General features: G+C 49.4%; 10 protein-coding genes across 10 annotated transcripts; 3 read left to right on the forward strand and 7 right to left on the reverse strand.

Moving 5' to 3' along the window:
- Positions 1 to 418: 418 nt before the first annotated feature.
- On the reverse strand, positions 419 to 3,148 carry DEU56DRAFT_850019 (BOP1NT-domain-containing protein). Its single transcript, XM_041355172.1, has 8 exons — positions 2,703 to 3,148; positions 2,502 to 2,650; positions 2,228 to 2,453; positions 1,526 to 2,175; positions 1,242 to 1,477; positions 1,054 to 1,187; positions 815 to 1,002; positions 419 to 758 (listed from the first exon to the last, which is right to left on the reverse strand). The coding sequence occupies exons 1-8, from the start codon at positions 3,108 to 3,110 to the stop codon at positions 494 to 496; spliced, it is 2,256 nt and encodes a 751-aa protein (XP_041213591.1). The 5' UTR covers positions 3,111 to 3,148; the 3' UTR covers positions 419 to 493.
- An 18-nt stretch (positions 3,149 to 3,166) lies between these two features.
- Positions 3,167 to 5,232, forward strand: DEU56DRAFT_777063 (actin family). Its single transcript, XM_041351749.1, has 10 exons — positions 3,167 to 3,274; positions 3,328 to 3,600; positions 3,654 to 3,852; positions 3,900 to 3,994; positions 4,039 to 4,160; positions 4,215 to 4,366; positions 4,416 to 4,533; positions 4,581 to 4,757; positions 4,811 to 4,930; positions 4,980 to 5,232. Exons 1-10 carry the CDS (start codon positions 3,256 to 3,258, stop codon positions 5,016 to 5,018), a joined length of 1,314 nt encoding a protein of 437 aa, XP_041213592.1. The 5' UTR covers positions 3,167 to 3,255; the 3' UTR covers positions 5,019 to 5,232.
- A 485-nt stretch (positions 5,233 to 5,717) lies between these two features.
- Positions 5,718 to 7,201, reverse strand: DEU56DRAFT_752218 (uncharacterized protein; the record flags this gene model as incomplete). The annotated part of the gene is made up of 2 exons (XM_041349615.1): positions 5,718 to 6,719; positions 6,779 to 7,201. The coding sequence occupies 2 exons, from the start codon at positions 7,199 to 7,201 to the stop codon at positions 5,718 to 5,720; spliced, it is 1,425 nt and encodes a 474-aa protein (XP_041213593.1).
- Positions 7,202 to 7,976: 775 nt separating this feature from the next.
- On the reverse strand, positions 7,977 to 8,677 carry DEU56DRAFT_868931 (Sedlin; the record flags this gene model as incomplete). The annotated part of the gene is made up of 4 exons (XM_041355525.1): positions 7,977 to 8,069; positions 8,122 to 8,207; positions 8,261 to 8,322; positions 8,376 to 8,677. 4 exons carry the CDS (start codon positions 8,675 to 8,677, stop codon positions 7,977 to 7,979), a joined length of 543 nt encoding a protein of 180 aa, XP_041213594.1.
- Positions 8,678 to 8,757: 80 nt separating this feature from the next.
- On the forward strand, positions 8,758 to 10,071 carry DEU56DRAFT_777071 (uncharacterized protein). Its single transcript, XM_041351750.1, has 6 exons — positions 8,758 to 9,184; positions 9,242 to 9,324; positions 9,376 to 9,512; positions 9,560 to 9,643; positions 9,693 to 9,835; positions 9,890 to 10,071. The coding sequence occupies exons 1-6, from the start codon at positions 8,762 to 8,764 to the stop codon at positions 9,974 to 9,976; spliced, it is 957 nt and encodes a 318-aa protein (XP_041213595.1). The 5' UTR covers positions 8,758 to 8,761; the 3' UTR covers positions 9,977 to 10,071.
- Positions 10,072 to 14,762, reverse strand: DEU56DRAFT_879821 (clasp N terminal-domain-containing protein). Its single transcript, XM_041356074.1, has 10 exons — positions 14,597 to 14,762; positions 14,483 to 14,544; positions 13,976 to 14,425; positions 13,397 to 13,924; positions 13,291 to 13,347; positions 13,092 to 13,238; positions 11,350 to 13,036; positions 10,976 to 11,289; positions 10,782 to 10,913; positions 10,072 to 10,733 (listed from the first exon to the last, which is right to left on the reverse strand). The coding sequence occupies exons 1-10, from the start codon at positions 14,643 to 14,645 to the stop codon at positions 10,224 to 10,226; spliced, it is 3,936 nt and encodes a 1,311-aa protein (XP_041213596.1). The 5' UTR covers positions 14,646 to 14,762; the 3' UTR covers positions 10,072 to 10,223.
- On the reverse strand, positions 14,763 to 15,532 carry DEU56DRAFT_850038 (Rdx family-domain-containing protein). The gene is made up of 4 exons (XM_041355173.1): positions 15,352 to 15,532; positions 15,283 to 15,290; positions 15,035 to 15,233; positions 14,763 to 14,978 (listed from the first exon to the last, which is right to left on the reverse strand). Exons 1-4 carry the CDS (start codon positions 15,499 to 15,501, stop codon positions 14,910 to 14,912), a joined length of 426 nt encoding a protein of 141 aa, XP_041213597.1. The 5' UTR covers positions 15,502 to 15,532; the 3' UTR covers positions 14,763 to 14,909.
- A 77-nt stretch (positions 15,533 to 15,609) lies between these two features.
- Positions 15,610 to 17,596, forward strand: DEU56DRAFT_777078 (AAA-domain-containing protein). Its single transcript, XM_041351751.1, has 9 exons — positions 15,610 to 15,759; positions 15,810 to 16,250; positions 16,299 to 16,410; positions 16,465 to 16,610; positions 16,658 to 16,728; positions 16,780 to 16,870; positions 16,926 to 17,050; positions 17,102 to 17,221; positions 17,271 to 17,596. Exons 1-9 carry the CDS (start codon positions 15,654 to 15,656, stop codon positions 17,466 to 17,468), a joined length of 1,410 nt encoding a protein of 469 aa, XP_041213598.1. The 5' UTR covers positions 15,610 to 15,653; the 3' UTR covers positions 17,469 to 17,596.
- Positions 17,597 to 19,740, reverse strand: DEU56DRAFT_879831 (uncharacterized protein). The gene is made up of 2 exons (XM_041356075.1): positions 17,770 to 19,740; positions 17,597 to 17,718 (listed from the first exon to the last, which is right to left on the reverse strand). The coding sequence occupies exons 1-2, from the start codon at positions 19,640 to 19,642 to the stop codon at positions 17,696 to 17,698; spliced, it is 1,896 nt and encodes a 631-aa protein (XP_041213599.1). The 5' UTR covers positions 19,643 to 19,740; the 3' UTR covers positions 17,597 to 17,695.
- Positions 19,741 to 20,084: 344 nt separating this feature from the next.
- Positions 20,085 to 20,829, reverse strand: DEU56DRAFT_777081 (uncharacterized protein). Its single transcript, XM_041351752.1, has 4 exons — positions 20,722 to 20,829; positions 20,525 to 20,671; positions 20,375 to 20,473; positions 20,085 to 20,322 (listed from the first exon to the last, which is right to left on the reverse strand). The coding sequence occupies exons 1-3, from the start codon at positions 20,752 to 20,754 to the stop codon at positions 20,417 to 20,419; spliced, it is 237 nt and encodes a 78-aa protein (XP_041213600.1). The 5' UTR covers positions 20,755 to 20,829; the 3' UTR covers positions 20,085 to 20,322; positions 20,375 to 20,416.
- Between the last annotated feature and the right edge of the window lie 6 nt (positions 20,830 to 20,835).

A 20,835-nucleotide genomic window follows, 5' to 3' on the forward strand; every position in this document is an offset into this window, starting at 1 on the left:
GCTTGGTTGTCCAGTGAGCATGATCGTTTCCACTGAACGAGGGGATTGGGAACTACCGAATTTGGTCCTCGGAGTGTGCAAATATGGGACAGACTTCCGACAATCAATATACTTGCAATGAGCTGCTGGATAGGAGCCGCGACTAGTAGTCTCAGTAGCAGTAGCGGGTGATGATCGATGATTCTCTACTAGGTGATGTCTAGTTAGTCTGTCGATTTCCACGAGCGGCTCATACACTCGGCGGACGTTGGAGATCCTGCCGCAGATTCAAAATGAGAGATACGTTATAGGAAAAAAAATTGACATTGAGCAACACACCGCATTACCCATGTCACTGGTCAGTGTCACCCTACTATGCCCCGTTCTGGTGACATATCGTGGCGGTTTGATGCCCACGTCAGTTATGCTCAGGTTCACAGCCACATCACTTTGAAAATTCGAACTCAACAAAGGGGGTTATTTTGTAGTCAAAACTCAGACAAAGGGCTGATCTTCAACTACACCACAGCGACACACTCCCGTCCGCCCCTGCGCTAACCAACCATGGCTGCTTGTTGACCCACTTGATTTCGAGTACACCAAGTCCCTCTTGGACATCATGGCCGCGCAATATCTTGAGAGGGACAATTAGCGGATCCGTCATAAGATCACTGTAGACCCTTGCGTGGAAAATTTGGATCGAGCCGTCGTCGGATGAAGACGCAAAGAGAGGGTAGGTTGGGTGGAAATGGAGTGATCGAATGGCTCTTGTGTGATAACTGATAGCAAGTCGCCGAAATTAATGGCCGACTTTGAATTGAGACGAATAACTTACCGAAGAACTTTGTATGGTTTTTCGCTTAGCTCTAGATCGAACCAGCACAGCTTTCGGTCATAGCCGCCGACAATGACATGGTCGCCGGACGGATGTACGTCCATAGACGATATCCATTTGATGCCAGGCATGAGAGTTTTCAGCAGTTTCTGCTCAGCCAGATTATACAGTCTGACATAACGTTGGGTCTGATACATTGGAATGAGCACAGCGAGGAGCTCGGCAAGTTGAACACGTACCGCAACGAAAAAGTGGGGCTTCGTAGGATGGAACAACACCATCTGGACAGCACCCTTGATTTTTTTGAACGGTGCCTGCGAGTGTCGGCGCGAGATTTGATGCATCCAAACACTACCTTGAGTCTCACTGCTGGCTATGAATGAGAGCCCATCAGCGTTTGATAGTACTCGCAAAATCGTTTGCTTACAGACTGAAGCTAGATAATCTCCTTTTCTGTGCCAAGTCAACTGTCGTGATAGTCCAGACGCGCTTGGTAATTCGATGGTCAAGATGGGTCCGTCTTCGGCAGCTCCGGATGACGATACCCATTTAATTGATGACTGAGTAGCAGGGGGAAGAGTTGCGGGTGCCAAGGTTGACTGCGTCACGGTCAACATGGCAGAGGAAATATTCGGGGGTATGAAGAAATGTAGTTTTTCCTCCCTGGGGCGCTTGTCAGTAATGCGGTCATCGTGACGAGCTAATACTCACGTTCCGGCGACGAAGTAACAAGCGTCAAGTCTTGGGCACCATTCAATGGCGCCAACTTTGCTGCTCAGGTTCCAACGCTTAACCTCTCGCCCCACGTTAACCTCCCAAAGGCTAATCACTCCGCTCTCGTCACCACTAGCCACCCAAGCGCCATCAGGACTTATGCTCAGACACCTAACTCGTGCTTTAGTATGCCTAAATTGCAGTGACTTGTAGTTGGGGAACGGCCGTAGGCTACTCGGGCTTGGGAGTTTGGGTAGCAGGCTGTTGGGGTCGATATTAAGCTTTACCCTCTGTATCCGTGGTGCAAGATATAGATCAAGCTGGCGATTGAAACGCTGCTTGATGAATCGGTCGTATGCGGGAACCAGACGAAGTGCAAGATACTTGTTCGGGAGGTAGTCTCGTTCACGTTCGTCGGCTTCAGTATTCTCCCACTGCTTCCGCTCCTCTTCAGTTGGCAAGTATTCTTCGGGGGGATTGTAGGATTCAGAATTCGTAGGAAGCTTTGGTTTGGGTGCCGGCAACGGAGGCGGTTGATTAGATGGTGGCTCGTTCCATATAGCATAGAATTGCTGCTTTTTGTCCGCTGCAGTATGCTTAGATCCCACGATTCGACCCTGCCGGATGGCACGAACAATCTTCATGATCTAGAAAGAATGTGATAAGGCAATGTAGCACGCAACTCGGGAAAAATCATACTTTTTGCTTCTCCCATTTACTTGGTAGCCATCTGCGTTTTGGTTCTGGAGCCGATGAGAGAGGCATGACTTCTTCTTTGCCTTTACCCGTGAACCATTCAACGGTGGGTTCATATGGGTCGTATTCGGCATCAGGGTTTTCTCCAGTCTGCAATCTGCGGATAATGTCTAATTCCTCAGCGGACAACGGTTTGTCCATTTGGGCATTTTGGTCAAAAGCAGTCGTCCTGCGACACATTAGCGTATGACCTGACTGGAAGGAAAACATTGCGTACCATGAAGTTGGATCGTCTACTGTTTGAAGGAATTTATCGAGTTCATCGCCTTTGGCTGGACGCAACACTCTTTTGCCATTTATGTTGTAGCCTAAGTGAGGTAGGTCGTCGTACCAATGCATTGGTATGTTACCAACGCGGTTAGGATCCTGTGGATTGTTACATTACAAGGATGAATGCGAAAAGCTAGACCCCACTCACATCTTCTGTGGAGGAGTCCGAATCGTAGTCAGGATCGATCTCTGGGTATACAACTTTTGTTTGGCCAGTGATGTCGGAAACCACCACTTTAGATTTTGGGAATATATGCAAGTCTGAGTCGGCGTCAGAGTTTTCATCAAGGGCGTCTTCTTCGTCGAGGTCATCTGTATCTTCCTCTTCTTCTTCTTCCTCACTTTCTTCCTCGCTGTCACTGGCAGCATCAATTTCTGGGAAATCATCTACGTCTCCATCGTCCGACGCGTCGTCCCCTTCTCGGTCCTCATCCTCTGCTTCTTCTTCGCTCTGCATCTCCAAATCCACGGCCTCAGCAAAAGGACCTTTCTCGACCTCTTCATACTCCTCCTGCTTACGCTTGTTCCGCGCTTTCCCCAGACCGGTGACCGCCATCTTTCTAGGAAAGGGACAAAGACGATACTAGGGGAGTTTCTCAAGTGAAGGATATCTTTTTACCATCTCATTTTTTGGTCAAAGTCACGTGACCACTAGATGTTTGTTAGATCTGGATCGGGCATATCGTTTAGCATAAACCGCGATGGTCAACTACGGAGGAGGTCAGTAATCGTCGCTGGACATGAAGATCATGATTTTGACACGTTTTACACAGATGAAGTGTCTGCTTTGGTTCTTGATATAGGCTCCTCATCCGTACGCGCAGGGTACGCCGGGGATGATATCCCCAAGGCCATTATCCCGTCGTTTTATGGCTATAAGGCGACTGCAGGGGCAGCAGATGGCGACGTGCAAATGGACGAAACCGCACCAGAAAATGGCGAGCCAACAAAACCCCCGAGTGACGCGAAGCTTTTCCTTGGGCAGAATGGCCCTTCGATCTGGAGAGAGGGTATGGAAATTGGGAACCCTGTGCGGGATGCGTTGAGTAAGTAATTTTACACTTCGTTCATGAATGGCATTGACATCTAAACTATGTAGTTTTTGACTTCAATCCGGTTCCTGCTTTAATTTCGCATGCGCTGGTCGACGTTATGCGAGTCAATCCTTCAGAACATCCCATCCTCGTGACCGAGCCAGCTTGGAACACACCCGCAAATAGAGAAAGAATGGCAGAGATCATGTTTGAGGAGTTCCATGTTCCTGCCTTTTATATTGCCAATACTGGCGTTTTGAATGCGTAAGATCTGATTCGCTTGCCTGAGTGGCGCTAATAACTTGGAGTAGTTTTGCAGCAGGGAAGGGCTCAGCACTAGTAATTGACGTTGGGCATGCAATGGCCAGCATCACCCCAGTAGTCGATGGCTTTGTGCTACGAAAGGGTGCGTTGATAGTATCTTGCCTTTCTCATTCTCACATATCGCAGGTTTGGTTTCGTCTGCACTACCTAAACTTGTCCAAGCCCATGCACGACACATCCTAAGTAACCCCGCACCGACGCGTAGGGGTATTGAACTTCTCCCTCACCAGCTCATCGCCAACAAACTGGTGCGTTGTTTATCATGCTCGAATGGCTGATTTCATAAATGCGACATAATTCAGCCTGTCGAGCCCGGTGCACCACCAAAGTTTACTCTCCGTGAAGACCGTATACATGGAACGACTGAAAGCTGGAGGGTTTGGTGCGAGAGTCGTGAAGTTGAAGAGTGGATACAGAGCGTTGCTGGCGTTCTTGATCAGGGATGGAACGACCAGTAAGTCGACTTCGCGCATCTTTGCGATCTTTCTCATTGTAGATCGCAGAGCTGCGGCTTCTCGTCCAGCACGCCAGTACGAGTTCCCAACAGGTTACAACACGTACTTCGGACCGGAGCGATACCAGGTTGGCGAGCAGTTCTTCTTCCACTCACCGCAACTAGTGGTACGTGTCCATGCCGAATCGATCTCAAAGTTGCTCACTCTCTGCAGGCGCAAAATCCAAATCTCCCGAAGAACATCCCTACGTTGCTTTCAGAGTCTCTTCGCGCCTGTGACCCAGATCTGCGGCAAGTTCTCATGGGAAATGTAGTTCTTACTGGCGGAGGTAGCCTGTTCCCTGGTTTCGCTGATCGCTTGGAGGCAGAGCTATCAAGGAATTTCCCCCACGTGAGTGAAATGCTTTTAAACCTATTCCATCGATCTTAAGGTGCTGTCTGCAGGTCAAGATTCATGCTCCTGGGAACCCCATCGAGCGGAGGTATGGTGGTTGGCTAGGGGGAAGTATTCTGGCGAGTCTCGGCACTTTCCATCAACTGTGGATTAGCAGAGAAGAGTGGGAGGTAATTGCTTCGTGTTCCAGTGCTGGCTTTTGCTGATACGCTTTCTCAGGAGCACGGTAAGCCTATTGTGGGGCAGAGGTGTAAATAGGCTTGCCATATATGAGGAGTTCGCTGCTGGTAAGGCACATCGTGGCTGCGAAAATGCAGCTACTTCAAGTTAGCCTACACCGCGGTCCTCGTTTTTGTCCTAAAATGTATGTTAGGTTGTTATCGCAGAATGTAATTACATGTCCGCAGCCGCAGGAATGCCATGGTTATACCTGCAATGCATTTTGCGCCTTTCATCGTATGGCCGAGTCACCCACTCAAACTGTCATCTTGATCAATCCTTACTTTACCCAAAGCTTTACAAAGGAGCACATACGCATTCGCACAACGGCTCAAATGAACAACTGGTACAAGTATGAAACAACGGCAAGCTAGAGTAGACGCAACGTGCACTTGTGGAAGCTCAACTCCCACTAGCACCAAAGCCCAATCCCTAACTAAGAAGGTGGAATGAAGAATGGCTACTACTAGGCAACCGCATCAAAAGCGCGCACACTAGCTAAAACACACTCGCCGGGGAGTAATAGATAAAGTCGAACGTAAAAAAAAAGTGAAATGAAATGAAAGGAAGGGCTGGGTTGAACAAGCGCTAGCACTAACATGTTCGTTCCAACCAAAAAGCTCCAGGTTTAACACACAAGGCAGTTGTTGGTTTTGTCGTAAAGAGTGGAATGTATGAAGTCAAAGAGACGAGTCATCACGAAGAATTGGTTGTTGAAGTAGGCCGAAGCGAGGGTGTTTAGTATGCCTCGATTGCTTCCCTGCGCTCGCGAGCACCCATGAGAACACCAAGGCCGCCGATGGCCTTGCGGCGCACACGCGTGGCAAAGTTCTTGGGTCCTAATTCATCAGCACCGGAAGGAGGACCACGAGGCTGTCTGAAAGGGCCGATAAATTTATGCGCGACGGGAACGGGCGCAGGAGATAAGATAGGACGTCCCATTCCCAGCCCCTCGTACAACTTCTTGGCTGCTTCCTCGCGTGGCGAGAGTGGCGATGTGTCCAAAGAAGATGCTGAGTGAGGGGTAGTGGGGTTGGAGAGCGATGCAGAACTCGAAGTTGAGTAAGCATCGTCGTGTTCACTGCCAGAGTCCAGGACAACAGCGGGAAGCGTGCGCGAAAGAGGTGCTGTAAAGCTCAAAGGGCGCGGGCGCACCTTGTTGGCTGACGTAGTGCCAGGAGGAGGTGAGATACGTTCACCAGGAGGTGGTGTAATTTTGACGCTTGGGGAGACAGCAGACACGGTGCGGAGGCCATTCAAAACTGAATTTGTAGTGCTTCCGCGACGCCAAGACACAGCAACATCTGACTTGGAAGGCGTGCTATCTTTGATTGTGTGTCCATTTCCGTTGGGCAGGGAATTACCGAGTGAAGTACCACCACTAATCACGGTGGTCTGACCGGGAGGAGATGATCCCCTAAGCGGAGTCTCGGGAATACTCGGGAATGCGACACTAGAGGTGACACGAGCGCCGACTCGTCCCCCAAGTGCGGCCGTCATTGACACTTGATCTTCCAGTGGAGGAGTTTGGACTCCGAGCTGAGCTTTGAGAAGCTCAGCCTGACTAGGACGCCGCGCAGGCGGGGAGCCGCTAACAGGACGGATATCAAAACTTGTTTCAAGGGGACCGGCAGTGGCAGGAGGATTTGTAACGCTGACACTCCTGTTCTGCATCTGCTGACGCAAAGCGTGCTGAATGAGGATAGCTTGAGCACGAGCATTACGTTGGGCCTGTTCAGACTAGAGGCATGGATGATCGTCGTCAGAAGGCGTGTGAAATATGAAATAATACAACAAACCTGTAACCGCGCAATCTCCAATTGCATCATCTGCATCTGCTGATACGCATGCAACTGAACGTCGCTAGCGCTTTGTGGCTGCATCCCCTGAGAATAGGAGGGGTAAAATGGAACACTGTTTGGATTGAGGGCACTCTGAGCAGCCATTTGCTGCTGTACGAAGCGGTTGTTTGGACCATCTACTGCGGCAGTAAGGGGACGGGCCTGATTGTTGATGTACATGCTCTGAGAGAAAAGCTCGGCAACTTCATCCATATCATCCTCCTCTGCGAAAGGAGAATGAGAGTTGGACGCAAAACGTTGGACGTTGAATGAACCGCCCAGAGCGGCAGTATGAGGAACAGACATGGAAGTAGAACGCACGCCTCCGGTACGAAGGCCGTTGAGAAGAGAGGCACGGTTGTTGGAGTGCGTTGCGGCCATGGTTGAATGAAAAATGGGAAGATTGCGTAGAGAGCGCGTGTTGGACAATGGCCTTGATACTAAAACGACACTGAAAGAATTATTGAAAAAGGCAGATTATGTTGTTGATAGAGGATGAAATGTTACAACTAGAGGAGAGTTAGGGAGAAGGTGGGCAACATGAAAGCAGTGGACGTACGAGCAGTTGAGGTATAAAATGGGTCTCTTTAAAGAGACAAAAAAGTGAGTCAGGCAGCTGGAGGTCTGTGGTAGCTGCGACAAGTGACGAGCTCGATGATTATAATATGTGTGGACCGGCTGAATTGAAGAAAATAAAAGATACTGTTTTATAGGATTTTTAGATGATTTTTAAAGTGTAACAAGGAGAAGGATGCTGTGGACGATGAAAGAGAAAGGGAAACCAGAGCAAAGCAAAGCGGAGAGAACCTGGACTCGGAAGAGAACAGAGCAAGCCAGCTCATAAAGATCAAATCGTTAAGCGTCAAACAAAGTGGCAGTGTCTTTCATTCCCCCTGGCACCCCCTATAGGTTTGATATCGTCGTCAACGTCGAGCACATCTTCCACAGCCTCGTTGTCACTCTTACTTGAATTGACCACGAACTGGATCCTACTGGATCTCCGTGATGCACCATAATTGCAGTGTAAAATACATTTCCAGTCATCCTTTCGGGTGTTCTACAATAACCGTTTCAACAACACGTGCATGAAGGTTATTGTCTTGTTCCCCACACTTGGACAGCCGGAGGCCCTCTCTCCAGGTGCTTACGGCTGATGTCAAAGGTACTTTTTCGCACTGGCCCGAACACGTGTATCAAACACAATGCTGCGTATCGGAGAATGTGCCGTGTGGAATGGGTTTAACATTGTCTACCAAACCAGTCAGCCCCCCTCCATAACAAACCAGACGCTGCTGGCTCACCTTGAGGTACAATTCCCAGACATCGTGAAAGAAGGACCGAATCCCATCATCATTCTTCGTCTCGTGCAGTAGTATGAATTTCATGTCTGACGTGAGGATGAGCATAAAACCAGGGAAGGGGAATAGGGAAACATCATACTGCCTGGAGTGATGAACGCAGACACCGTCCATTCATTGAATTTATCTACAGATTTCAGATACCTGCCACTGTCATCAGTGGAGCATAATGATATCTAAGGAATTCAATAACTTACATGGCGCTTTCCTTTCGCATGACATCTTCAATAACATCCAGACTTGCGTTCGCAATCATCTGGATCACATGTCGATCTTGCCCTCCGCCCATCCTCACACTGCCCCCTTGGACATGATGAGACTGCGTAGCACTAGAGGCTCCCGACAACGCCGTAAGCGTGCCCGCGAACGCCGAAGTAGACCATGTAGGCAAGTTTGATGAAAGAGACGAGGATGTTGGCTGCGGCAGCTTAGTAGAATAGTGCGTTAAACTGTATATTGGTGTATCAGACGGAGAGAGCAGGAAGAGATGATGAGACATTCGGCTAGCAACTGCGCGCTAGTCAGGACTGACAATGTTGTTTACGATCAATGAAATTTCATCAGCTTTGACGTTGCGGTCAACATGCGCACTCTTCCGAACTTGCTCCATGGCATGATGTCGAGAAGGGGCTTGCATGTCTTTCAACGCACTTTCAACAAGCAATCAAAATGCAACAGTCGCCTGGCTCACAACACCCTTTCCCAATTTAATTCGACTCCTCAACCGAGACCGTTCTCGTCGTTCCCTGTGCGAATCATCCACACCCCCGCCACGACTGTACCATCGACTATCAGTTCACTCCCTGCGTTCTTCCTTCAATTTGCTCGTACGCAGCTGCGTAATGCAACTCATAGAGACGTGCTTCGTTTCAGGTTTGCTTCCTCCCGTCCCCCACCTCGCAGGCCAAACCGCCTAGATTCAATCAACGGAAACGTCATATTCGTCGCCATCATCGCAATAAACGCTGGCGTTTTTCTTCTCTGGCAAGGCGCCAAGTCCACATACGTTCGTAGGCGCTGTGCTGTCATCAAGGTATAGGGCACGACTGACCGTCATCCACAGCAAACCACTCGCGACCCCACACTCTACATCTTCCTCCGGAACAACTTTTTGGTGAATTGGGAGAACATCACCTCCGGTCGCGTGTGCGTCTTATTGGGTTAATTACTTCGGACCTTGTCTGATTCATCGGGCAGGTGGACGCTCATTACCTCGTGCTTCTCCCATCAAGACATAGAGCACGCATTGTTCAATGGCCTTTCATTCTACTTCATGGCCCCTGGCGTCATGCAAGTCCTCGGGAACTCGCGTTTTTTGGGCCTCTACTTTCTCGGTATTCCTCCACACCTCACACAGTGATGTCCACTAACGAAAGACAAGGTGGCATCGCATCCAGCATGATGAGTCTCGTGTGGAACCGTTTCTACAAGCATGACTCCAACATGTCTTCGCACGGTGCTAGTGGTCTGTCCTCGCCTATTCCTTCCTCTTCGTCCATTGAAACGTTGTATAGGCGCGATACTGGCAACCGTCGCGTTTTACGCCTGCGCATTCCCAAGGACGACATTTTTAATTTTCTTCGTCGTCCCTTGTCCTGCATGGGCGTTCCTGCCCGGGATCCTCGCGTTTGATGTGTATAGGAGTGTAACAGATGCCGTGAGTTGACTTCATAACTCTTTGTACTATTCAGACAATTGAACAATGTTGCAGAAAACGCGAACGGATACAGCAGGTCACGTCGGCGGAATGCTATCAGGCATAGGTTTCTTCCTATGGAAAATGGCTCTTCGACGCTAGACTTGCTGCTGCGATAGTATTTCCTGCTCCACTCAATCCATAGAAGAATTTATTACGCAGCATATGAGGTGTAATATAAACAAGACTGGCGCTGTGTGGAATAGAAAATGAATGTGATAAATACGCCAGCAATACAAATCAAACAGCACAAAAATAGCCACGACGAAACCATAGACATATCAATGAGTGTGGTAATTGCGAAACATATCAATCACTGAGCATAAGCATATCATAGAATACCGTGCATTCACTCCGATGCACGGCCTTTCTGCGGGGTATTCATCAGCTTATCCAACCTCCCCATCTGACCCTCCAGCTTCATCATTCCAACGCCGTTGCCATTCACGCCAAGGTCCCTTGCGTCGTGCTTGTCAAAGTAGTACGTGAGCAAGTTCTTCTTGTTGTCATCGAGACCGTCGAGCAACGTGAAGAGATGAGTCTCGTCGCGGAGCACAAGCTGTGCAGCGATTATAGTGGCGTACACTGCTTCACGAATGACAAGAGTGGTGTCGTTTAACGCTGTCATCAAGGTAGATTTTAAGCGCGGAAGCTCCTCTTCAAGTACTTCAGCGGGCAAGCGCATGATGAATTTGCCCACGGCGATTAGTCCAAAGGCGTGTGATGCATCTTTGGCACTTGCATCTGACGAAGGCTCGGCCAGAAATGCCCGCAGGCTGCCGTGCATTGTAGTTAGACCGTAAACGGGTTCAATGCGTGTTGCAAGGGCATCGCGGATTGTTTTAGTCGCCTCGAGAACCTGAAACTATCGTGAGCACAAGAGGACACTAGAAGGGATGGAATTTACATCAATAGCATTACAGTACCGCACGGTAAACAGAGTCGCGAATATGTCAGCTTCTCGACCTTCCACGAATGGTGCTTGGCTGCTCAGCAATTCCCAGAGAACTATGAGGCCGTATTCAAGTTGCTCGGCATCCTATTCAAATATGTCGAATGAGGTTTCAGTCGATCATGATGGCAACAAAAAAGCTGGCGCACCCTTGAAGGATCAAGGAACTTGATCAGAGCATTGAATAGCCGTTCAAAACTCTTGTCCTTCGTCCATATATCAGGGACCAAGGGAGGAAGAGAGCGACTAATGCCAAGGAAAGGTGAAACAGTGGAAGGAAGCCCTAGTCCAGGACTCAGGGGAGACGTCATTTCAGATATGGGATTGCTGCTGCACAACAATGCCAACTTCTGGAGAACTCGAATGTCGGTTTGATCGCTCTCCAATGCGGTAATATAGTCGTTGAGTTCTTGTACTCGGTCATCAGCTGCAGTTGCTCTGAGGGGTGTGGCATGACCAAGGGCTGTGTTCATGGAACCAAAAGTCAGAAAATAGCAAGGATTCGTAAATAATGACAACCCACTGGACGTGCGTTTCAACCACCAACCAGTCTCATGCACCTGGTCTTGAACTGGCTTAACGAGGTTGTCTGCAGCTCTGATGTTCGCAGGACTATTCTTGAATAGCGCTGCCTGGCGGAAGATAGCTGCGGTTCGGTTTTCAGGAGTCACAGGAGGAGCCAGGCTTCGTATTATCGCTGGCGCATTTTGCGCCTTGGGTTTTGGCGTCGCAGAACCGCTACCAAGTAGCAGCGACGGAGGAATTGTGGAGTGTTGGTTATCCTCACCATCGGGGTCGTTCAGCTCCAGCAACCGCTCCGCAGCACTCTGCGCTTGCTCTGCTCGAGCTATAAGAGCGTCCTCGACAGGTGCTGGCTCTGAAGATTTTCCGTTCGACAATGCATCAGTACTAGTGTAAGGCGTTGAGCGATCCGAGCGCGGAGAGAACGAGCGTTGTTGACTGGGTGCCGGAGGATACACCTTGTAGGGAGTCGAAAAAGACATGAGATTGACAGAGTCATCATCCATCTCAGAGTCACTGTCGTCGGGTATGGGTATAACGGTTGCCAGTAAGAGCGATTCCTCATCATTGATATCAGGCATTGTAGTTGACTGGCGAACCGGGACTGGAACTGGGGGCACAGGGGGCGCATGACGCCGAGGGGTTGGTGATTCGTGGTAGGAACTAGAAAGAGGCGGCTGCATAGTCTTACGGGTGGTAGATAAGCGGCTAGGAGAGATGGGCGGGACAAGGGGAGAGGATCCTCGACGTCGGTTTGCTTCGGGGCTGGAAGACAACGATGAATCGGTAGAGGAGCGTGAATGAGACGCCAGTACCGCGCTAGAACTGACAGAACGAGGCATGGTACCACCCAGGACGCGTGATTTTGAGGGCGTCAGGGGAGAAAAAGATGAACGAGGGGACAGCGAGGACCTCGAAACTGGCGATGGCGAGCTGCGCCCATTTGAGAGTTTAACCGTAGGGCTTATTGGCGAGACAACCCTCCTTGCTGGAGGTGATGTCGCACGCGTCGCGTGCGATGAGGACGTGGCTTGATGTCTCAGGGTAGGGGGCGCAGTTGCAATGGCTTTCGCCTTGGCGCGACTGGCGGCAATCGCGGCAGCAACACTGCTCTTCTTGAGACTTGGTGTAGTTGGTGCAGTTGCAGGAAAATTGGCAATAACTTCAGGGTCCGGGCATACCTTCTCCAGCTGTTTGCGTGCTGTGAGGTCAAGAGACTCGAGAATTACAGTTGCCCTGTCATGCCAGACACCGTCGAATACCCAAAACGCACTGCGGGCCGTTTCCCTAACAGCAGCATTGGGATCAGCCAAAGCTTTCTTCATTGACTTCTCGAGGATCTCCAAACCACCATTCGCCTCTATATACAATTTTGCCCGTGTTCCGTGTATCTGGATATAGTGGGTGATGTGAGATACTGCGAATGATCGAGATTGGACTGTCTTTTCTTGCAGAGTGTTCCAAAGGAGGGAGAGAAGAACCCGGGGATGTGCTGAAGCATGCTCCATTATGACCGAGAGCGAGCGCTGGGACTGTTGAGCAGCGATTTTCTTGGTAAATCCTGCCATTCGGAGCAAATTCGTATACAACATTTCACAAAACGGGTCGATCCCTAGGCCCAACGCAATGGCAAGCTCGGCATAAAGGGAGCAGGTGTTCGCAGAAACCGTTGTCCGCAAACTGACGAGCTGAAACAAAGGTGAGCGGTGTGTACGAAGTGCTTGGTAAGTTGGGGATGCTTACTGTTTTCAGGGAGAACTGCATAAATCCGTCTTTTAGGCATTGGAGGAATACATCAGGATATCTGATATGGATGTTTCCGGAGAGCATACCACGGACACGCTGAATGGCACGTTCGCGGGCAGCCCAGTTGTGTTCTGTTTCCTTCCCCTATGTTGCAAGTTAAGAAGGTTGGCCAAGTTTTCAAGGGTGTTGACAGTACCTCGAATGATTTTGCAAATGTTAGAAATTCGTTTTCCAGATCGCGACTGGATGCAACCTATAATCGTTGGTCAGATAACGAGGTGTGATATCAAAGCAGGGCATACAAAAGCAGGTTCAATTGTGCTAGCTGCTTCACTTGAAGGTTGTGACAAAGGCGGAGAGGCAACTGCGGCTCGACTTGCTGGCCTCGGAATTTCTCTCGCATTCCCTTGACTTGTTGCCCTGGTCATACCAGGAGTAGCTCCGGATGCCGCGCCAACCGTTGGCCGGCGATTCTGTTGCAGCATCATGCTTGGAGGAACATACTCCTTCTTTGCGAGGGGCTCTCCACTGCCCGCGGAGCCCTCGCTCTGGGGTGTGCTTGCTCCAGTAGAACGACTGGAATGCATAAGCTGTGACTGGATATTATCGACCATTGCTTTGCGTACTCCCTTCTTCGTCAGTTCCTTCTTGAGGTCTGAGCGAGCAGCGTCTGTCACGCCAGGTCCCGTGAAGAGCTCAATAACGGAAGGCGTCGCGCATGCGCGAACATTACCATCCGTGTCTTCCAAAGTGTCCACTAGTAGTGAAAGGTATGGTCGAAGAGGAAAAAGATGGTGAGTTCGGCGGATATGCACGAGGGCTAGTAATGACTACGGTAGAGAGTGAGAGGCCGTCATACCTGCTCGTAAGATCTTACTTACTTGTTCTCGGACTCTGGCAACCTTGCTTCCAAAGCCATTGTCTCTAAAGAAACGTTCGAATATCGCAAATGGCGTTTCGGGACCCCCCTTGCCATCCTTCATCTTTGAAGCAGCCCTGAACGCCAGTCCACCGAGTATAACCAGCGTTTCACGCGCCTTATCACGAGCCTTTTCGCGAGTATCACCGAGACGCTCGATAATGCCAGGAGCGGGAAGGAACGCGTTCATAAGCTGGCGGAGAACCATCAAGTCATGCGACGCTCCGGCAGTGGACGATGTGGAGGACGATGCTGATAGTGGGTGTACGCTTCCGTTCGCGACAACGGTATTGCGCGATACTATCAACGGGAGGAGAGGAGGGAGCGCAGAGAGCGTGGCGGTCGTTAGATGTTGATTTGAGATACGAAGACATGCTTTGAGAGCAGAGATGACTGGCTCTGGTTCGGTGATCTAAATAGACAGCAGTCAATGACACGCAGCTCATTGAACAGGTAACTGGGCACGTACTTCGATGCCCGACTCGAACTCTGCTTGCAGTTTTGTAACGGCATCAACCTTCTGGTCAACGTCTGTGGACACTGTGAGTTCTGGTACCTGGAATTGTCAAGGCGTGATACCAACCGTTACTTTTGCATTGATTAATGAGCTTTTCGAGCCGCTCAGTGCTCATGGTTGATTGAGAAGAAGAGAGAACGGTCCGGTAGGCGCGAATTTAATCGAGCTCAGTGAGTCCCAAAGGTTTCCTGCCGCCCACGAGTGTGGCGAAGAACAAAGCACATAATTCTCGCGACACGGACTTATTCAACGACACCAATTCTCACTATAATTTACATTAGAGTTACGCTCGAATGATCACTCTATAGTATATGTATTGTGACGTAGTATTGCACCGTTTCTTATTCACAAACTGCTTCGACAAGGGATATTGGACACGTTATTCACTCTTTTTGTCCGAATGACCCAACGATTTGCCAGGTTGTACGTGGTCGCGGATGCGCTGTTTCTGATAGGGCATTAAGTGATGATCTTATACACGCATAGATCGAAACTTGAACTAACCAGACCTTTCAGCTCCGGGAAACCACCCTCGATCTTCCTGTCCCACATCAACTGGGGGGGACTGCCTTCGAGGTTGAGCCAGACCCTGAAACGACCTCCAGTTTCCTCAGAATTCAGAGGAATGATTGATATTGCCTTCAAGGCTGGAGGCGGAAATGTAAGAAACAATTCTGTGGAAACCCAGGTTGCTCGGTGGAGCCTGCAAGGGATGAATGAATCTGAAAGTTAGCAGCACTCATGCCACTTACCATCGACACTGGATAGTACATTTATCACAATAAGCTGATCAGTAAGCTTTTACAACAAGTACTGCGTACTCGGTCGCAGAATTCTATGATAATGCTGGGGTATGCCAGTGGAACTGGTGGAATAAAGGTCGACGAGTCAAGAGTAGGATTTCCTTTGGCCTGATCTGCATTCTCTTGTTCACTGGGTAGCGGACAGGATACGTCAGTCATCTCTGTCATCGTGGCGAATGATGAAGTTGATGTCGACAAGGCAATCAGTGATAAGTAGGTCACGTGAACACGCAATCTTTATTGACGCGTTGTTTGCCCCGATTCTCCGAGCCTGCCTTCCAATTGAATTGCGCGTCTTTCCTTCACCGCCATCTTTCTAGATGTCCCTAGCACAAAAGATGGAGAATGACGGTAACGGGGATGCGATGTCAACATCGCGCTTGGACATGGACGAGAGCAAACCAGATGTAATATGGACCGTACATGGTAAGTCTCAGCAAGTAAAATCATAGTAAACAGCTCATCGCGATGCATAGTCGAGGTCCGACTCTCGACGAAATCTAGACGACGCGTAGACGTCATCCAAAGTCTTGTTCGAGATTTTATCACCAATAACTACGATCCCATTCAACTTCCATCCGTCCTCGATGGGTGGAAAGTAGACCCAACCCTTGCTTCATCGGTGGACCGAATCGCAATATCAGAATCACCATGTCCATCAAAATCATTACGCCTCAAAGAGGTCTCATTGGAAATTCATGCTTACCAACCACACGAAACCGATGCGGTCGAAGAATATGCTAATGGAACACCGGGAAGAGATGGTGAGGAAAATGTGCTCGCCGCGAGCGTGTGCGAACTCCCATGTAAGGCATGGGAGGGATTGTGGGATGGCTTGATATATGCGGACAATATCAAGCTAAAACTACTCGATTATATTCACGCAACTTTTGTTCTGAGCGACGCTGATGTCGACTGTAGGTGAGGCAGTTGGGTGACTGTGATGTATGCTGACCCTACCCCAGTCAACTTGGTGACATGGAACCGTGTTGTGTTGCTGCATGGACCCCCGGGTACAGGCAAGACATCACTGTGTCGAGCGCTTGCCCAAAAATTATCAATACGATTATCTCATCGGTAAGTCTAATATATGCGCTATCCTTGTACGTGACGCACTTCACATAAAAACAGTTACTCTCAGTCACGTCTCCTAGAAATCAACTCTCACTCCCTTTTTTCTCGATGGTTCTCGGAGTCAGGTAAACTTGTACAACGTCTGTTCAGCAACATCATGGAAATGGTGGAAGACGAAGACTGTTTTGTTGTTGTGCTAATAGGTATATGGGCTTCTCGGTTATTGTGTTCTCCGCTTATAGCGCTCTAGATGAAGTTGAGTCCCTTACTGCAGCCAGAGCTGGTGCTATGGCAGGCACAGAACCATCGGACGGCCTGAGGGTACGTCTTTGCAGTCCTCTCATGATATGATTTTTTTCACGAAGTATATAGGTAGTCAATGCTCTCCTCACACAACTGGACAAGCTAAGGTATCAGAAGAACGTTCTGGTGATGTCCACAAGCAACCTCGCAAAAGCAATAGGTAAGGGCGAGGGGGACTATGCACATGAAATGTCTGATTACCTTGCATTTTGAAGACTCGGCCTTCGTTGATCGAGCAGACATCATCCAATACGTCGACTTGCCACCACGCGAAGCCATTTATGAGATTCTTCGTAGCTCTCTGTGCGAATTTGTAAAGAAAGGAATACTACAGGAGACGGTAAGCTGCCCATGATCTTCATCCGGTCATCTCATTGATGATACCTCTTAGACAGTTCCTGCGCTTGACCTAGCGCTGTACTTTGAAAGCAACAACAAAAATCGCTCCGGCGCAAGTGATGCCATGATGGATCTTGCGTCGACTTTACTTGCTCTTGCTGATAAATGCCGAGTAGGTCCACCAGCTGTTTTCAGTGTTCGTGGCTCAGGAACTTCCACAGGCACAGCAACTTTCAGGACGCGCCCTTCGACGTTTGCCCGTTCTCGCGCTAGCGAGATACATCGGCATCGGCGTTAGTACATCATCATCCCCCAGCAATATCAACAATTCCCGGTTCCAAACTGACATACGCTTATGGCTGGATGCGATGGAGAAGGTCCTCGATGATCGAGCTGCAGATCACGGAAAACTTACATAGTCGAAATTATGTTCTTATGTTTGCATCACTTTCGTGTATTGTTGTCTTCTTGCACTCTCTGCCCCATATCTCAACATGTATGATACCTGCAACCGCAATCAATCCACGTGTATCAACACTAAATTTGCAGTGAAACCTCGTGAATTTAGTGCCCTGACGTATGTGGATGTATCGAAAAAGGTGGTATAAACGACCAAATGACGACACCGGACGGGCACTTGGTCAGATCAGCTCATCGATGACGGGTCGACTAAAGAGATTCAATCAGTAAAATTAACAAGTCGTTTAGAGAATCACCTACAGAATTGCAGGGGCTGCGGCCTGGGTGCTCTTAGCCCTTTATATCCTGCAACCCATCCATTCCGCATGACCCTTCCACCTTGTTCTCCTGAAAACCTCGCCTGTCCTTGCTTGAAGTTCACCATCCTCATCCATGCATTCCTCGGCACAGTTACCCGAGCATTCTCGGTGAGCAAATAAATATTCTTTCCAGCCCACACCCGCCTACCAAGTCGCTCCTTCACCCGTTGCGTTGCTCGAGAGAGTGCGACTTCATAGTGGTTCTCGTACCACGTTACGAGCTCATCTAAACTTTTCTGGAGGATGTTCAGGTGAAGGTTTATGTCGAAAATTTTCTCCGGTGGGGAATAATCTGGGGGTGTCGAAGGGGTGTCGAGGTCAACGTCTAGAGCTGTCGAGACGTCTGGTGGAGGAGCGCGGGGAGAACTAGAAGAAGTCGATTCTGAGGGAAATGGTGGAGGAGGGAGGCTGTCGCGTAGCTCAGAGTACCATGCAATATCATTTTTCTTCCTCCGTATGGTCTGCCTCGTTACCCATCCGACCCATCGCATCAACTCCATATTCTTGTCTCTGTTAGCCTCTCCAAAGACAGGTATTATGGTGCCCCGGTTAAGGCCGAAATGCGGCGCAAGCGTGCCATGGGGGTTACGATACAGCTGAGTTCGCAAATGACGGTCGACCCGGCGATCCAGGCGCATAGCTTGGAAGAGGTAATGTCGTGCAAAGGTGGCGTGGCCTGCGCGCGATATATGCTTGAGCAAGATGTTGTATGAGGTGGTATTGGGCTGGGCGTTGGGAGTTACGTGTGGCTCGGTTGACGCGGGGTTTGCGATTCCAAAGTCATCCTCTTCATCAAATTCCTGTGAATAGTGCCGGCTTGCTTGTGGAGGAAGGGGTTGGGTGAGGACCTCGAAAGTTTGGACGAGCTTGGCTACATTGCCGAGCCGGCCCAGCATATCAAGGGTGGTATTGAGAGCGGCGGTGGAGAAAGGTGACAGCATACTGGAGCCTTGTAATGGTGAGTGGTCTGGATAATCCAGGTCTATACCATAGCCAATTTTCATGAGCTGATGGAAGCCCTCCTGATCCAAAACCTCCTTCAAGATACGCATGACCAAGTCAAGGTTGAAAGATGTTAAAGGCATATCCCGAGCCGACATTTCCTTGAGCAGCTTCCGACAAAGTTTGCTCGCATCAGCAAGCATGTCCGCACGCTGCACCTTGTATATTGGCATTGACAAGCGGTGTGCGATTGCCTTGAGACATAAGCCGAATGTTTTCGATTCAGGGTCCAGTTTGCAGACATGCGTGAGTTCGGTTAATACTTGTATTGCACCGGTATAGTGACCCACAGCAGCGAACTGCTGCAAAATAACATGGTAGTCCTCGAGAGTTGCGTCTGCACCTGTTGCTCGGATATTACGCACGACGGTCTTGAGACGGGCCTCATAATGGTGAGGGATGCGAGGAACTTGACCTGCTTGCATGCGACGCGCTGTCCAAGCTCTCAGGGTATACGAGCTTGGGACGCAGCGTCGGAGAACCGTTTGATGAACTTCCAGAGGAAGGTCATCGCATTCCGCGTAGTTCATGAAATCGACATAGCATGACCATACTCTGGCATGACTCCGTGTCTGACGCGAGAGGACCTCCATAAGAGCGGAAAGCTTTTCCTTCTGGATGATTTCCTTAGAATTCATATCCTTGAAGTTCCTTTGTGAAGGAGTGGTTGTGCATGCGCCGGAAGATGCATCATGCACGATATGAAGTGGAAAGGTTCCGGAGGAGCAGCGAGCAGATGTATGGACAAGTCGACGTAGGGAATGAAATTGGGTGTTAGCAGAAAAGCAGTTTTTTGAAAGCTGTCTCCGCATGGAACAGTAGTTCGTCTGGCGCCAGGATTGGCCAGTGTTCGAAGCCTCTTGATGCCAGCCAGTGCGTAAACCAAGTGATTCCGACGAAAAATGTGCCGACTTCCTTTCTGGGAATTCTTAGCTTCCAGCTGCATTAACAAAGATGGAATCTAGGTCCTGGAACTAAACTTCCCTATATTTAGTTGTATACGTCGACGCTACTGTTGGAAGTCGTTATGTGCGTCTTTGTCTATGCAGGTATGCAATCGTAACCCATGCTCAGATCTGTACATGCGCATGCAAGAGCGTTCATCGCCTAATAAATTGTTGTATCTCAACCCGCGGGCAGAGTTATAATCACTGCCATCTCGCGCCAATCTATTCGTGTTTGCGGCATCGTGCAAATGAGCTCTAGTCTAGTCCACAAGCACAATCCTCGAAAGTGATTGGGTGACCAAGGTGCGTGTTGACTGACACTGATTAATGAGAAAAGACTTCAATGAGTATTTGATGTCATCGAATGACAGAATTCTTCGTCAAGACTCGCATGATTGCAAAGCTGGCAGAATTGATTGGGAAAAAAATCGATACGATTACAACAGCAATGTGAGTGTACTTTTCTGTTACACTGCATCGGACCCAGCGATCGCGACATGAGATGAAGTCGTGCCAAATCATGAAGGATTACATTGTAAAGCTCGCTAAAAGAGAAGGAGTTAGCATGGGCACCAGGAGCGATAGGAGAAGCCGAACCGTTCCGCAATCTATAAGTGCAACAACTAAAAGGTGCCAACACTATTGACGGACAGCTTCGAGGATTTCCATCGATGTTACGCTGTTACCACGAATGACCTGCCAAGATACAGTTCAGCAGGTGTCATCCCAGAGCATTTTAGAACGTACCACCGTGCCAATGGGATGCTTCTGAGCTGGAGTTGTCTCTTCTAGAGCATCGTCGATGACGAGGTTCAGAAAAAGGTCATATCCACGCAGAACGCCGCTAACTTTGCGGCCACCCTGCAGATGGACAAACAACTTCTTGTCCATAAACTGTATCAAGCCGTTTAGCATACAAAGGCAGGACTTGGATAGAGGTCTACCTTCTTAAGCTCTGGTTGTGATGCCTTGGACATGATTATTACACTGTGATGATGGTCACTGTCAGGCTCGCTGAGCAGGTTTGTTGCTTTGCAGTGTTTGGTTCAACGCTAAAC

This window comes from Suillus clintonianus (assembly GCF_016758775.1).
Source record: "Suillus clintonianus strain FC179 chromosome Unknown DEU56scaffold_7, whole genome shotgun sequence".
Classification (NCBI taxonomy): domain Eukaryota; kingdom Fungi; phylum Basidiomycota; class Agaricomycetes; order Boletales; family Suillaceae; genus Suillus; species Suillus clintonianus.

Coding starts and splice junctions, on each gene's coding strand:
- DEU56DRAFT_850019 (XM_041355172.1), bottom strand. CDS start 3,110: ATGGCGGTCACCGGTCTGGGGAAAGCGCGGAACAAGCGTAAGCAGGAG. Junction 2,454..2,501: donor GTAGACGATCCAACTTCATG/GTACGCAATGTT, acceptor AATGTGTCGCAG/GACGACTGCTTTTGACCAAA. Junction 1,478..1,525: donor TGTTACTTCGTCGCCGGAAC/GTGAGTATTAGC, acceptor CAAGCGCCCCAG/GGAGGAAAAACTACATTTCT.
- DEU56DRAFT_777063 (XM_041351749.1), top strand. Junction 3,853..3,899: donor AATACTGGCGTTTTGAATGC/GTAAGATCTGAT, acceptor AACTTGGAGTAG/TTTTGCAGCAGGGAAGGGCT. Junction 4,161..4,214: donor AGCTCATCGCCAACAAACTG/GTGCGTTGTTTA, acceptor GACATAATTCAG/CCTGTCGAGCCCGGTGCACC.
- DEU56DRAFT_777071 (XM_041351750.1), top strand. CDS start 8,762: ATGCGCACTCTTCCGAACTTGCTCCATGGCATGATGTCGAGAAGGGGC. Junction 9,185..9,241: donor AAGGCGCCAAGTCCACATAC/GTTCGTAGGCGC, acceptor CGTCATCCACAG/CAAACCACTCGCGACCCCAC. Junction 9,644..9,692: donor GTCTTCGCACGGTGCTAGTG/GTCTGTCCTCGC, acceptor AACGTTGTATAG/GCGCGATACTGGCAACCGTC.
- DEU56DRAFT_879821 (XM_041356074.1), bottom strand. CDS start 14,645: ATGAGCACTGAGCGGCTCGAAAAGCTCATTAATCAATGCAAAAGTAAC. Junction 13,037..13,091: donor TGCAGTTCTCCCTGAAAACA/GTAAGCATCCCC, acceptor CCTTTGTTTCAG/CTCGTCAGTTTGCGGACAAC. Junction 10,734..10,781: donor GGTACTGTAATGCTATTGAT/GTAAATTCCATC, acceptor CGATAGTTTCAG/GTTCTCGAGGCGACTAAAAC.
- DEU56DRAFT_850038 (XM_041355173.1), bottom strand. CDS start 15,501: ATGACAGAGATGACTGACGTATCCTGTCCGCTACCCAGTGAACAAGAG. Junction 14,979..15,034: donor TCCCGGAGCTGAAAGGTCTG/GTTAGTTCAAGT, acceptor ATGCCCTATCAG/AAACAGCGCATCCGCGACCA.
- DEU56DRAFT_777078 (XM_041351751.1), top strand. CDS start 15,654: ATGTCCCTAGCACAAAAGATGGAGAATGACGGTAACGGGGATGCGATG. Junction 17,051..17,101: donor AAGGAATACTACAGGAGACG/GTAAGCTGCCCA, acceptor GATACCTCTTAG/ACAGTTCCTGCGCTTGACCT. Junction 17,222..17,270: donor CTCTTGCTGATAAATGCCGA/GTAGGTCCACCA, acceptor GAACTTCCACAG/GCACAGCAACTTTCAGGACG.
- DEU56DRAFT_879831 (XM_041356075.1), bottom strand. CDS start 19,642: ATGCGGAGACAGCTTTCAAAAAACTGCTTTTCTGCTAACACCCAATTT. Junction 17,719..17,769: donor GCCGCAGCCCCTGCAATTCT/GTAGGTGATTCT, acceptor GAATCTCTTTAG/TCGACCCGTCATCGATGAGC.
- DEU56DRAFT_777081 (XM_041351752.1), bottom strand. CDS start 20,754: ATGTCCAAGGCATCACAACCAGAGCTTAAGAAG. Junction 20,672..20,721: donor CACAACCAGAGCTTAAGAAG/GTAGACCTCTAT, acceptor GGCTTGATACAG/TTTATGGACAAGAAGTTGTT. Junction 20,474..20,524: donor AGCATCCCATTGGCACGGTG/GTACGTTCTAAA, acceptor GTATCTTGGCAG/GTCATTCGTGGTAACAGCGT.